This window comes from Rhinopithecus bieti, unplaced genomic scaffold (genome assembly GCF_001698545.2).
Source record: "Rhinopithecus bieti isolate Rb0 unplaced genomic scaffold, ASM169854v2 scaffold_59, whole genome shotgun sequence".
Classification (NCBI taxonomy): domain Eukaryota; kingdom Metazoa; phylum Chordata; class Mammalia; order Primates; family Cercopithecidae; genus Rhinopithecus; species Rhinopithecus bieti.
Window position 1 is genome coordinate 1,643,349 of NW_016803115.1, and position 15,758 is coordinate 1,659,106.

A 15,758-nucleotide genomic window follows, 5' to 3' on the forward strand; every position below is an offset into this window, starting at 1 on the left:
GGCAGGAGAATGGCGTGAACCCGGGAGGCGGAGCTTGTAGTGAGCCGAGATCACACCACTGCACTCCAGGCTGGGTGACAGAGCGAGACTTGGTCTCAAAAACAAACAAACAAAAAACAAATAAAAACTATAGTTTCCCAAGCCCCACTTCAGAGCTATTGAGTCTGAATCTTTAGGGTTGAAACCCCAGCTTGTGTATTTAAAAAAAAAAAATACAAAAAAACCCCCAGCATGGATACTTTTGATACACACCCAGGTTTGGCCCTAACTGCATTAACCAATTAATTTGGATCGTTACCTCAATAATCTTTTCCATTGACTTTTAATCCTTTCTTGACTATAATATGAATTTCTACACACACACACACCCTTAAACTGCTTTCCTAGGTGCTGGCACACTCCCCCTCTTACAGGTGGAAGGTGGGTTGATGGGCACAGCAGGCATCTACCTACTATGGCTCATTCAGCTGAAACAGGATATCTTTTGTCTTTACTGCTCAGTTCTTTGCAAATCTGAACCAACAATGCTGTAACGGATGTCAGCAATCAGCATGTTTTGCTCCCAATGTTCTTCCCATCTGTATGCCCACCTGTAGAGCTGTTGTGAAACTGCCTCTTAGGATTGCATTGGTGGAAACTCCTGTCCTGCTTTATTTCCTGAAATGTTTCCTAGAAGGATCTGGTGGTTCTCAAAAGGAATTAGAAATGAAGATCCCAATGGAAGACAGGGAACTGATGGGCCAAACGAACATCAAGCCATTTATAAAGCAAGATCAACATGGTGGGGGTATGGCACTGACACACAGAAGTTTCTGATTAGGACAGTGTGCGAAGGCTGAAGTCAAGGTCTTCTTCCAGCGTCAGGTTTTCTCTGATTCAGAAGGAAAGAAGCCAAAGGGCTCATGTTGGGTTTCCTGTCTAGCAAATTGACCTTGTGTTTAGTGAAAATTTCTCCAAAATCCTGGCAGTAGTTTGACTGTTAGTCTTGGTTCTCACTCTCCTAAGTTTTGATCTTTTTCTTTTGCAGGAAATGGTATCAGGGACTACTTAACTTGATCACATTTTAACCCAAGAGAAAAAGATCTTGAGGACCATCTGTCTTATTAAAAATTATGAACAAAGGAACAGAAATAACATTTTAATTAATACTTCTCCCATTCCTCTCATTTCTACTTTTTTATTACATTAAAATCTATATAATCAAATTTAGTTTTAAAATATTGACAAAATACCAGTATATAGATATTACCTTGGTATTTTGGAACAATATTGGGTATGGTAGCTATTACTTTAGTACTATTCTATATGTTTATATATAGAATCACATGTAAAGTTTTTCTCACTCTTTCCTACAGAATTGGTGATATGGGGCTAAAGCAATTTCTTGATGGTCCTGCAAGCATAAGGATAAGAGAGCTAAATTTAAGCAACTGCGTGCAGCTAAGCGATGCCTCTGTTATGAAACTATCTGAGCGGTATGATAAAACAGTCTTTTACATCATATCATTAGTAATTGTATATTTGATAATAGGAGAAATGAGACACCTAAAAGCAAAGATTTCATGACATTGGGGGGAACATCAGAGATGCCCAGAAGCTGGTTAAATATTCAGTGAAACCATACGAAAGACATATGAAGTCACAGATTGGACCAGTTTTTAAATTATATTATTATATTTAAATTACATCTGAGATGGAATCATTCCTGAAATAATGAATATCTAGATATAAGTGGCTGTACTTTTTCAAGGAGATTATCTCTAATCTACGTTTTCAAGGAGATTATCTTTACTCCAGCATTTTCCAAGGGGTGTTCTGGCTGGTTACTTTATTCTTGACTCCCCTCTTGTCAGAGGTCTTGTACAATTCCTATAGCACACTTGTAAGGGATAAGTAGGGATCTTAACTTGCACTTTTAGAGGTCATTCATTGTGGTACTTATATGATAGTTTTTATATGTATGTGATATATTTTTTCCTTGTTAGAAGTTGCAATATGAAACTAAATTACAGAAAGTCATATAATAATCTGCCCTTTCATCCAACTTTGTAATGTCAAATTACTTTTTACTTTTAGTCTTACTTTTATGTTGAGTAAAGGAAAATCCTTACTTCAATACCATTTGTTTTCCCAAGAGAGTTTTTATATGAAGAAATTGCTTACTGACAATATGATTGATAGCTAAAATTAATTCATGCTACTTTCTTTTAGCTGCCCTAATTTAAACTACTTGAGTTTACGAAATTGTGACCATTTGACGGCCCAAGGAATTGGATATATTGTAAACATCTTTTCCTTGGTATCAATAGATCTCTCTGGAACAGACATCTCTAATGAGGTAAAAAAAGTTCAAAACAGTACAATGACTTTTGTTTTCTATAATACAATTATTTGCTATTTTGTAAACAATGGAGAGAACAATGATATGTTTTATTTCTTATCCTATTATGAAAGTGAAGTTTAGGGATATTGTTTCTAGAAGGGTGATAAAAAAGTTTCTTTGTGAATCAACAGTCATGTTTCTCTGTTTAAAAAATAGCAAAATATAGTATTTGGAGGAAAGTCATGACAGATCAGAGTATGTCATGATAATTTGAGATTTGTTTCATTATAGAAGTTTTGGAGATAATATATGTTAGATGGCTTAACTGTATGTTTCTTACAGATTACACATTTTATAAGACTGCCTGAATGCCTTGAGATCTGAGTCTTTAGTTCAAGACTATAAGTCTAGAAATGGCCTCAACAAATCTACAAAAGGATATATTTTAGGGAATTCATTTTCTGCAAGCTGTTGATTGTATTCATCAGGGTTGAGACTCAGGCCATATCCATCTTATCCCTCTGGGACTGCTCCATTTACTAATCAAAAGGATAACCCTGAGAGATTTGCCATGTTTCTGAAAGAAATAAATGGGCTATAGTTATATTAAGGAATATATGGACTTCTGTTGAAAATCATGCGTTTGGAGGGATATAGGAAGACAATATCTTATATCCTGTATCCTTCCTATATAGGAGGGATAGCCCCAGTGCATCCTTTAACATGAACTGTTTCTCTCCACTTCTCACTGCATTGTAGACATCTGTGTTATGTGTTCATTCTTCGTCAACATTCAGTGGGGTCTTTTAAATGAAGGACTAGATCTGTTCATTGGTCTAGGTTCTTTCCTTTCTTTATCTATGAATGAACTTGGATTCAGCCTCCTTTCTGCTAGATGATCTCCTCTTCCCTTCCATATCATCCATGAGTGATATGAGATTGTGGGTAGGGAGCAGTATCATGGAGTCAACTCATTATGGCAGGGTGAGTGTCTGGTCTTCCCAATGTTGTCTTCTGTCCAAGCTGGAATTCACTGAGATGTACGAGGGCCCATTTGGTGTTTAGTTTCCTGTCCAGGTGGATCCTGGATGTCTCTTCCTTGTTCCAACTCCAAGGCCCCTTCAAGTCTTCAGGCTTACCTGTCATGTCTGCTTTGCTCTGGACTCCTCTGGGTTTTTCTGCATCATGGAGATCCTGTGAGGCTGTCTTAGGTCCACGGTCCTAGACACCTGCTGGAGACATTTTCTTGCTCCCGCATCATGGATGTTTTTGCCCCCAAACCCATGACTCACCCTCCCCTTGCTCTGCTACATGGTGACTCACACAAGTCAGCTGGATTCCAGAGTAGGGTTGGTGCTTGTGAGACATTTGTGAGTGATTAAAGGGCCAGCAGAAGGGATATTCCAGGGTTTTCCTCTACCTTTCTTGGCATCATCATCATCAGCTGCATTTCCTTAGTGGTATACTCCCCTCTGAACCACAGCCCTGCTGTGGTTCCAGCTTCCCTGAATGACCTTGACCTCTGGGCTTCTATAAGATCATATCTTCCCATTGTCCTTCCAGCACAGGGACAGTAGTGGCTTCCTACTGCTGCTAAGTTCTAGATTTTGTCACTGTCCCATTTGGCTTCTCAGTTTCTCTACCATCTATATAGCCACTCCCCCATTAAAATTAAATCTCAGTTTTGAATACTCAGGGTTGTTTTTCCTTTTCCCATTGACTCTTAACTGATGCAATGATGAGCACAGGAACACTCTGTCTTACTGCTTTTATCAACCCTCCTGGGAAAGGTGGAATGGGTTCCCATCTACTTAGGCCCCCAAGCCTACCTGGGGTTCCAACTTTTTCTCTAGCTGGATAGAGACTGAGAAGGTCTAGAACACACCCCCATGTGGTGAATTTCTCAGCATTTGCTTCCCTCTGGCTCTCCCGTCCCCTCCTCTTTTCTCCTGTCCTCTCCTTTCCTCCTCTCCCTTCTCGTCTTTTTCCCCTCCACCTCCTCTCTCCCCTCTTCTCATATTTGCTCCTCTCCTTTTGACATAGATTATTTTCCTAATCTGGGAGTGGAAAAGAATGTTCCAACCAATTACATGGTTTTGAAAAATGTTATGCTCCAAGTCTTTCAGGGCTTGGGCTTTTGAAGCTTAAAGGCCCAGGATTTTTCTCCTGTGTTCTTTTGTAAGAACCTTTTCCTGAAACATAGGAGTAGAATGGCCAGCTGTTGTCTGAAGGGTCACAGAGTGACAAGAAGTAGAGAATCAAAGCACATTATAAAACACATCAAAATATGACTCCCCCACAGCACTTACCACAAGGCTGAAGTGCCTGGGGAATATTTGTTGACTGAATGGAGTAAAGGTTAAAATGCTTATTTAGTTTTTAGCATTTGGGGAAAGCTCAGGTTTTATTTTTAAAGACTGTATATTAAAATTTTATCTGCAGAGGACAAGTTGAAAACTTAGGAATATAGGCCAGGCACAATGCCTCATGCCTGTAATCCCAGCACTTTGGGAGACTGAGGCAGGCAGGTCACTTGAACCCAAGAGTTTGAGACCAGCCTGGGTAACATGATGAAACCCCATCTCTACAAAACATACAAAAATTAGCCGGGTGTGGTGATGCGCACCTACAGACCCAGCTACTCAGGAGGCTGAGAGGTGGGAGTATGGCTTGAGCCCGGGAGGTCAAGGCTAGCGAGCTGTGATTGTACCACTGCACTCCAGCCTGGGAAACCTGGGCAACAGAGTAAGATCCTGTCTCAAGAAAACAAAAAACAAAAAACTTCGGAGTATAGCCTTGAGTTCTAGTCTCTGTTTTTATTTTCTTCTGAAGCATATATGTAATTTAAGAGAATTATAAATGGATATCTCTGGGGAATTATACTAATTGTTTTCTGCTAAAAGATTGAAAAATAAGTCTTCTGTTTTCTTTCTCCGAGTCAGTTAAACTCTGATCTAAAAAGCAAATGATTGACAATTACAGTGCTACAACAGCTGAGGAAGCTAACCTCAAACAGTCAAATTAAAATGAGTCAGCCCGGATGTCAACTTGGGCAGCTAAATACCAGCCTGATTGATTATAGGTCTGAGTAAGTGCAAATTTGACTACAGACATAACATTCAGGATTTAAACTGGAATGTTACAGATACCCAGCAAAGATCAAATGTGACCAGTTGTGCCATTTGGGGGAAAATTTCCCATGTTTTCTAATAATTGTGTTCATTCTCAATTCTTAATGGTGAATTTTCAGTTAGAATCACACTACTCATTTAGTTAACAAGTATTTACTCTGACTACATTGTGCTCAGTGCTGAGAATACTGGAATGAACAAAACAGCCATGATTCCTCCTCCTAGTACTTATATTCTAGTGGGAAGACAGGAGTGGGGCAAGTGGTTACAAAGTATGATGAGTGTGGGAAACAGAGAGGGGAAACCTAACCTGGCTCAGAGAACTTCTTTTCCCAGAGAAGAAAGGATGTTCTGTGAGCCAGAGAAGCAGCCTGCACAAAGGCATAGAGGTTTAAAAGTGTGAGACATCAAGAAACCCATACATTTGGGTATGGCCTGAGAAGTATGGTGAGAGATGATGTTTGAGAGGTAGACAGGGGTCAGGTCATTGAGGGTCCAGAGGCCACATTAAGGAATTTGATCTCTGCTCTTTGGGCCGTGGAAGGACATTCAGTATTGTCAGAACAGTAACATGGTCAGATTTTTATTCTGAAAAGGTCACTTCTATCTGCTAGACAGATATGGGAATCATAGATGCATAGTGACCAATTATAAAGCAGTCATCCAGGTGAAAAGTTATGAACGCCTATGTTAGGGAGAGGGCAGTAAGCATGTAGCAAAGTCAGCACAGTTGGCAGACACTGAGGAAGAAGAAACACTGAGATAGAGCTCAACTGAATGTGAGGATAAGGAAGAGAGGGAGTGAATCAAGGATGGCACCAGAGTTTCAGCTTGAGCATCTGCATAAAGGATGGTGTGCCTTCCTCAGCTGTGTCCCTTACACAGTCAGGGAGCAGGTTTGCTGCAGGTTGGGAAAATGAACATGTTTAGTTTGATTCACTTGCAGGACAGCTTTATAGAGATGTAGCTCAGGAAACTAATCGAAATTCACACCTCAAAAGTAGAAGAGCTTTTTTGGGGTTGGAGAGGCTAAAGGGACATTGTGTTCTGAACAATCATGAAAACTCAAGAAGAAGTGGATCAGCAAAGACAAAAATCCAGACATTTAGAAATCCAGAAAGATGTTTATTGGAGAGAACTAACTTAAATGGGGGAAGCAAAGAGGAGAACACAGTTATTTCAAGATTTATATGTTTCATATAATAATCTTATTCTCCTCAGTTATTCCTTTTGTGGAAAATAGTGAATCATTTATTGTATCATCCATGAATAAAAGTTGTTTAGGAAGTTACCTACCAAGTACATATTAGGGAAAGAGGAAATATGTCAATTTGCCTCTTCTTATATAATTAGGATAGGGTTCTAAGTGGGAGAAATAGCTTACTAATGTGATAATATCTTAAGGTATCTTTAGAAATCTTTAATATCCTACAGCTTTTCAAAATATTCACTTAAATGGGCTATTATTCATTCCCTTCCTGCTCCAGAGGATTATCTGAATATGAGGTTATATCTCCATGTATGTGGGAAAATATTTCCTGCTACTTAATCAGATTATCATTTACTAAAGACCACAGGATCCATGGTGAGGGCAGTTCAGTCTGTTACTTAAGTTGCCTTAGTCACCACCATATTTGTTGTTCAAAGGAAAAGTGAGTCAGAGCAGTCTCCCAGACAGTGTGCTTAGACAGTGGTTTAAGAACACTCTTTTATTTGCTTGATTTTCAAAAATTTTTATTATGAGTACAAGATCTTCAGTGCCTGTTATGTAGGCAATCTCCTGCAGTTCCCTCACTAGAATATCAGATCCATGAAGACTGAAACTTTGTTTTGTTTACTGCTGTTTTCCCAGAACCCTGGGAAGTAGTAGACACTTGATCAATACTCATTGAATGAAGGAAAAAAATGCTAGGCTCTGGGATTAACAAATGTGAGTAAGACCTATTTTCTGCAGCCCAGTTTGGAAGGGTGGGTGTGGGCAATTTAGATATGATGGGGCAGGCATAGTGATAGAGGTGAGGAGAGGAAAGGATCTCTTAATTCAGCCTGCCCAACACAGGAGCATGTGAATGTATCCTTGTTCAAGGAACTTGATGTAGCTTAGTCCTGCTAGAATACACTATATAAAAAAGAGATATCATGGAGGGAATTTCATGCTCTGTCAAGGAGGTTGGACTTGCACTAATGGGTGATGTGTAGGGGAGTCATAGTCATAGTCAGCCTTCCATTTTAGGTAGATTATAGATTATTTGGGTTGTTCTCTGGGGGACAGACTGAAGAGGAGAAGGACTGGGGGCAGGGAGGCAAGTAGGAGGTATTTTAGTAGTTAAAGGAAGAGATGAGGAGTTCTTGAACTAGGTCAGAGGCTTGAACAAGTATGGAAAGGACATATTAAAGAATGTTTAGTAGCTAAAACTGAAATAACTTGGTGATTGATTATTGTGGAAAATGAGGACCTGGGTGGAGGGATGGGAAGACAAGAATTGACTTAAAAGTTCTGGCTTTAGAATAAAAAATTTAAAAATTGGCCAGGTGTGGTGGCTCACACCTGTAATCCTAGCATTTTGGGAGGCTGAGGTGGGCAGATCACTTGATCTCAACAGTTCAAGACCAGCTTGGCCAACATGACAAAACCCCATCTCTACAAAAATACAGAAAAAAAAAATTAGACAGGCATGGTGGCAGGCTCCTGTAGTGCCAGCTACCTGGAGGTCTGAGGTGGGAGGATCACTTGAGTCCAAGAGGTCAAGGCTGCAGCAAGCTGAGATTGTACCACTGCACTCCAGCCTGGGTGACAGTGAGACCCTGTCTTAAAAAAAAAAAATTAAAAAATATTTTTTAAATCTGGCTTTGGGTGGATGGAGGTCCTACCTCTAAAAAGATAGGTAATATAAGAGAAGTAACAGGTTTTGAGGGAAAGATGGTTTTAGTTTTATCAGACTGAGTTCGAATCTGGGGGATATTCAGGCCAAAGGAGTGGGAGAGAAATGATTACCAGACCTGCAGATGGGGGAGTCACTCTCATGGAAGTGTGAATATGGCCAAGATCCTCAAGGACAGCGTAGGGGCATGAGGAGAAATGTACTCCCAGGAAGAACGTAGCAGAACACCAGTGTTTAGGGAGTGGAAAGAAGAAGATAAATCCATGAAGGAGACTAAAGAAAGAAGGTCAAAAAGATTGTAAGAGAACCAGGTGATGTAGTCAAGTGTGGAGTGTAATGGGAATAACAACAGTGTCTAATAAAACCAAGAAATTAAACCAGGGAAAGACAAAAATTAAAGAAAGAAAAATTCTTTTTAGAGACAGGGTCTCACTCTGTCCCCCAGGCTAGAATGCAGTGGCACCATCAAAGCTTACTGCAGCCTTGACCTCCTAGATTGAAGCAATAGTCCTGCTTCAGCCTCCTGAGTAGCTGGGACTATAGGCAAGTGCCGCCACACCCAGCATGACCAAAATTTGAAGGAACATTTACTATTAATTAAAGAAACCTCTGTCTGACCACCTCATGCCCCTGCTCGGCTCATTTCCTTTCCCTCAGCCCCACTGCTCTCATTTAGCTCCTCAAGCCGAATCCCTTCCTACCTCAGGACCTTTCCGTATGTTACACCTCCTGCCTGGGTCTGCAACTCCTTCCGTTCTTCATGTGCCTGGGTAGGGGCAGATGCTAAGCAAGTAATCACTGATGATAATGACAACAAAGCATCTTGACATAAGTTAATAGTGCCAGTTTTTACATTTATGACATTATTTTTTCTATTATAAATATTGGTCATGTCCATAATTATCAGAAAATCACACTTCTCAATCTAGATCATTTCAAGGCAATATCAATGGGTTTGTATTACGGATTCATTCTTTAAGAAAACATAAATCATATGGTGATGTCAATGTCTCTAGATTTTTAAAAAATAAGTAAGTGTCGTTTAGTTCCTAATGTGTTGTATATTATCTCTGCCACATTACAGCATAGTTCCCTAGGGGAGTGTTACCTATTATATTATTACAGTAATAATGGGTCTTAAATTACTGACAGCATACAGATTATTTTCAAATTGAATTGCAAAAAGAAGAACTCTAATTGAATATTGGCATGCTGTTTCCATGTTAGTTTTAATTGTATGTGTTATAAGGCTATCTAGTTTCAGCTATTTCTAGCCAAAAAATCTATTACTAAATACTATACTAAAATAGAAAGAAGCCAATGTGAGAACTTTAATAGTCATTGGTAGAGTCTAATCATTTCTTATAACTGCCCATCTGTGTCCTCTCCATCCCCACTGCCCCTGGCTTAGTTCAAGCACTATTTCTCGTACTCACCTTTGCTGCAGGGTTAGCTTCCAGCATGCAAATCTCAGTCTGTCTATAAAAACAGACACACAGACCAGTGGAACAGAATAGAGAAACCAGAAGTAAGCCCACACATTTCTAGCAAGCTGATTTTTGAAAAAGGCACCAAGAACACACATTGGGGAAAGAACATTCTCTTTAATAAATGTTGCTGGAAAACCTGGATAGCTACATGCAGAAGAATAGAACTAGATTCCCATCTCTCACCGTATACAAAAATCAACTCAAAATGGATTAAGGACTTAAATGTAAGAGCCAGAAATATGAAACTATTTGAATAAAGAATAGACGAAACACTTCAGGACATTGGTTTGGGCAAAGATTTTTTTGGATGGTACCTTAAAAACACAGGCAACAAAAGAAAAAAAATAGAAGAATGGTATTATATCAACCTAAAGAGCTTCTGTACAGCAAAGGAAACAGTCAGCAGAGTGAAGAGACTACCTGTGGAATGGGAGAAAATGTTTACAAACTATGCTTATCTGACAAGGGTTCAATATCCAGAATATACAAGGAACTCAAACAACTCAATAGCAGAAAAACAAATAATCCGATGGGCAAAAGACCTGAATAGGCATTTATCAAAAGAAGACATACATGTGTACGGCCAACAGGTACATGAAGACAAACTCAACGTCATTAACACCAGGGAACTGCAAATCAAAACTGCAATGAGCTGTCGCCTCACGCCAGTTAGAATGGCTATTATCAAAAAGCAAAAAGTAACAAATGCAGGCGAGGATATGCAGAAAGGGGAACTCTTATAGACTGTTGATCGAAATTACAATTAGTACAGCCATTGTGGAAACATTATTGAGGTCCCTCAGAAAATTAATAATAGAACTATCATATGATCCGGCAATCCTACTACTTGTTATATATCCAGAGGAAATGAAATCAAGCCAGGCACAGAGGCTCATGCCTGCAATGCCAGCACTTTGGGAGGCCGAGGTAGGCAGATCACTTGAGGCCGGGAGTTCAAGACTAGCCTGGCCAACATGGCGAAACCTTGTCTTTACTAAAAATACAAAAATTAGCTGGACATGGTGGTGCATACCTGTGATCCCAGCTACTTGGGAGGCTGAAGCATGAGAACTGCCTGAACCTAGGAGGTAGAGATTGCAGTGAGCTACTGAAGCACTGCACTCCAGCCTGAGTGACAGAGTGAGACTATCTCAAAAATAAAACAAAACAACAACAAAAAACCCACAAAGGAATTTAAATCAGTATGTCAAAGAGATATATGCACTCCCATGTGCACTGCAGCCAGTATATACGATCAGCCTAAGTGTCCATCAATGGATGAATGGATTAAAAAAATGTGATATATATATGCACAATAGAATACTATTCAGCCCAAAAAGCATGAAATCTTTTCATTTGTGACAACATGGATGAGCCTAAAGGACATTGTGTTAAATGAAATAATCCAAGCACAGAAAGACAAATATCTCATGATCTCACTCATATGCGGAATCTAAAAAAGGGGATCTCACAGAAGTAGAGAGGAGAATAGTGGTTACCAGAGGCTGGGGAGGGAGTGGTGAGTGTCTCATGTGTCCGTGTGAAGAGATCACCAACAGGCTTTGTGTGAGCAACATGGCTGTTTATTTCACCTGGGTGCAGGCGGGCTGAGTCCGTAAAAGGAGTCAGCAAAGGGTGGTGGGATTATCACTGGTTCTTATAGGTTTTAGGATAGACGGTGAAGTTAAGAGCAATGTTTTAGGGGCAGGGGATGAAGCTCACCAAGTACATTCTCAAGGGTGGGGGGAATTACAAAGAAACTTCTTAAGGGCAGGGGAGATTACAAAGTATATTGATCGGTTAAGGTGGAGCAGAAACAAATCACAGTGGTGGAATGTCATCAGTTAAGCTATTTTCACTTTTTTTGTGGATCTTCAGTTGCTTCAGGCCATCTGGATGTACACATGCAGGACGCTGGGGATAGGATGGCTTAGCTTGGGCTCAGAGGCCTGACAGTGAGGGGAGATGAGGAGAGGTTGGTCAATAGGTACAAAGTTACAGTGAGATAGGAGGAATAAGTTCTGGTGTTCTATCGCATGGAAGGGTGACTGTAGTTAACAATAATGTATTATTGTATATTTCAAAGTAGCTAGAAGAAAGGAGTCTAAATGCGCTCACCACAAAGGAATAAATGATCAGTGAGGTGACAGATATGCTAATTACTCTGATTTGATCATTACACAATGTCTACATGTGTTGAAACATCACACTGTATCCCATAAATAGGCACAATTATTTTGTGTCAGTAAAAAGCAAAGCTTAAAAAATATCTGGCTGGGCGCGGTGGCTCATGCCTGTAATCCCAGCACTTTGGGAGGCCGAGGCAGGTGGATCATGAGATCAGGAGATCGAGACCATCCTGACTAACACGGTGAAACCCCGTCTCTACTAAAAATATAAAAAAAAATTAGCCAGGTGTGGTGGTGGGCGCCTGTAGTCCCAGCTACAGGAGGCTGAGGCAGGAGAGTGGCGTGAACCTGGGAGGCGGAGCTTGCAGTGAACTGAGATCGCACCACTGCACTCCAGCCTGTTTGACACAGCGAGACTCTGTCTCAAAAAAAAAAAAAAAATTATATCTGTCTATCTATCTATCTATCTATCTATCTATCTATCTATCTATCCATCCATCTATCTTTCTGAGCCTATCACTCCCTGGCTCGGAGTTCCTTGGGGACTCCACGCTGCTTACAGTATCAATGGGCTGGTAGAGCAAGCTCTTCCTGAGGTGGCCCTTGCCCACCCCTGCAGCCCTACTTCCAGTTGACTCCTGCCTCTCATCCTCAGCTCCAGAGACACAGAACTGACTCTCCTACAGCTCCTCAAACATGCTGTGTTCTTGTTTCCCCATCTCTACAAGTTATTCCCTCTGTCTGAAACACCCTGGCCCCTACTTGTCCGCCTAGTAAATTCTTCTTTTTTTTGTTTGTTTGTTTGGGTTTTTTTTGGATACAGAGTCTTTCTGTGTCACTTAGTCCAGAGTGCAGTGGCATCATCATAGCTCACTGCAGCCTCAACCTCCTGGGCTCAAGCGATCCTCCTGCCTCAGCCTCCCAAGTAGCTGGGACTATAGGCACACACCATCACGACTGGCTGATTTTTCAATTTTTATTGTGTAGAGATTGGGTCTTGCTATGTTCCCCAGACTGGGCTGAAACTCCTGGACTCAAGTGATCCTCTTGCCTCGGCCTTCCAAAGTGTTGGGACGATAGGCGTCAGCTGTCATGCTTGGCCTTGCTTATCTCTTAAGTTTCAGCTGTGGGGAAGTTTTCCTAGAATTTCTGGGCAGGCTTAGGATCTCCTACTTTGTGTTTCCACTGCACTTTCTGTATGTCTCTACTGAAGCAATCAGCTCGTTATATTCTAGTATCTGTTCCATGCCTGTCTCCCTATAGCACTGTAAGCTTCCCACGGGAAGAGACTGGATCATCCCGTCTTTGGGATGCCTAGCAAGATGCCTAGTTCATAGGAGGCACACAAAATGTTTGATCAGTGAGTGAATGAATGAATCTGGCACGATTTCCTTCCTCTTAACAAAACACTTAAGGCTTCTTTAAATTGCACATTGTCTCAGCTATGGTCTGGGCTGGAGTGAAAGCACTTACAGCTGCGTGTCTTAAATCTGATGATACACTTGAAAGAGACCACCCATCTGCATGGAACACACACACAAATAAAGCCTGAGTCCAGGGAAGCAAAACCTCTAAAGCAGGAAACACATGAAATCACTTGGGATTCAATAAATAGGAAGAATGAGAGTTGAAAGGAAGCAGGGTAGTTCAGAGACAAATAGATTTGCCATGGATTTTCAAAAAGTACATAACAAGAAGTCTGCCCAATTATGGGCTTTTGGTTTTTTTCGTATGGAGCTGGACCTCTCCTAGTTCTCCTCAGGCCCTTCTCTCCAGCCAGTGGCCTTATATGAATCTGCTGGTCCCATCGCGCAGTGATAGTGGTTCCTTCTCACAGAGGTTATGGTCCCTTGTCTCCTGTTTCTAGCAAAGTGCCTACTAAAAACGCTGCAAACAGAAGTGACCAACTTGAGCCTGTCACTTCCCTCAAGATGGATCTTTGGCAGCATGACTCTCCTGTCTACCTCCATTAGGTAGGAGGCAAGCAGTCTCAAGGCCAGGTGATCTACTTCCAGATAACAGAGATGCCAATTTTCCTTCCTTCTATGAGCATCACAATACAGAATCTATTTCTGTGTGGTGATCAAAGCTTGCTTTCCTTTAGACTTGTAGGTCAATAAATTAGGTCAGAGAGGTTGATACATTTTCAAAAGAAATGTGATTACAAAATTCATACTAACAATTGATTAAGTAGAAATAAACAAAAATAATTGAGAAGACTGGTAGTTCCAGCTACCGAGGAAGCTGAAGCTGGAGGATCCCTTAAGCTCAGCAGTTTGAGATCAGCCTGGGTGATACAGCGAGACACTGTCTCTTAAAAATTAAAATAAAATCAGCTGGGAGCAGTGGCGCACCCTGTAATCCCAGGGAGTATTTGGGAAGCCAAGGCGGGCGAATCACAAGGTCAAGAGATCGAGACCATCCTGCCCAACATGGTGAAACCCCGTGTCTACTAAAAAAAACCCACAAAAATTAGCCAGGTGTGGTGGCACGTGCCTGTAGTCCCAGCTACTCGGGAGGCTAAGGCAGGAGGATTGCTTAAACCCGGGAGGGAGAGGTTGCAGTGAGCCAAGATCGTGACACTACACTCCAGCCTGGCTATAGAGCGAAACTCCATCTCAAACAAAACCAAACAAATAAAAATAAATAAAATGATTGAGAAGAAAATGTACATTATATTTATAAAATCCTAATTACTAACTAGAGTAGAAAAGGGAAGATCGCTTGGGAGATGAAGATAAATTTTCGAGAACATTGTACATGACAGTATTATCAGTGAATTTAGAAGGAGGATGTGCTAATTGAGATAATACATATTTCCAAGTATAACTTTTGTTCTTCATCTCTGAGAGAATGTGGTATGCAATACCAAACAGAGCAAATCTTTCAGAAAGAAGCATGTGAAATGTAAGTCCTCATTCAAACAATTCCAAATGGAAATACTTTTCATCCAAAAATTCTGAGAATATGCCAGCAAGATAAGAGAAAAATGAGTCCATATAAATAAATAATTTTATAAGTAGACCGATTCACTCAACAAATATTTACTAATTGTCGACTATATATCATACACATTGTTAAGTTCTGGGAGTACCAAACTGAAAGACAGAGTACTGGTTGCAAGGTACAGTCTAATGACAAAATAACAACAAGAAAAGCAACACCACTGTATAGTTAAAAGTTACTAAAAGTATGAGTTCAGAGTATGGGTTCATATCTTGGCTGGTGTCACGGCACTTTGAGACCGCAGGCAAGTTACTCAATTTCTCTGTACCTCCATCCTTCTCTTTAAAATGGTGATTATAATATTACCTACCTCACAGTGTTGTTATGAGGATTAAGTAAGGCAGTGCATGTAAACTGGCACATGGCAAGCACTCAATGCATCTTAGTGATTATTTATTTGAATTATGACATAATGAGATTTATTTGCTGAAAAGGAGATGGAGGCATTGCACCACAATAGCATGGATAAGTTAGAAAATGAACACTTGACTGGGCGCGGTGGCTCACACCTGTAATCCCAGCACTTTGGGAGGTCGAGGTGGGTGGATTACCTGAGGTCAGGAGTTCAAGACCAGCCTAGCCAACATGGTGAAAGCCCATCTCTACTAAAAATACAAAAATTAGCTGGGCATGGTGGCGGGCACCTGTAGTCGCAGCTACTTGGGAGGCTGAGGCAGGAAAATCGCTTGAACCCATGAGGCGGAGGTTGCAGTGAGCTGAAATCGCGCCATTGCACTCCAGCCTGGGCGACAAGAGCAAGACTCTATCTTAAAAAAAAAAAAGAACACTTGTCTCGA

General features: G+C 40.8%; 1 protein-coding gene across 10 annotated transcripts in view; it reads left to right on the plus strand.

The window, feature by feature from the left end:
* Positions 1–15,758, plus strand: part of FBXL13 (F-box and leucine rich repeat protein 13) — a 303,981-nt gene that overhangs the window by 211,814 nt on the left and 76,409 nt on the right. For all 10 annotated transcript variants that reach the window (XR_001881688.1, XR_001881732.1, XM_017853395.1 and 7 more), the window contains 2 exons: positions 1,356–1,475; positions 2,212–2,338. Coding sequence is in view for 8 of the 10 variants with exons in the window: in XM_017853395.1 (XP_017708884.1) it covers positions 1,356–1,475; positions 2,212–2,338 (247 nt within the window). In the remaining 2 variants the exon portion in view is untranslated. The remainder of the gene's footprint in view (positions 1–1,355; positions 1,476–2,211; positions 2,339–15,758) is intronic.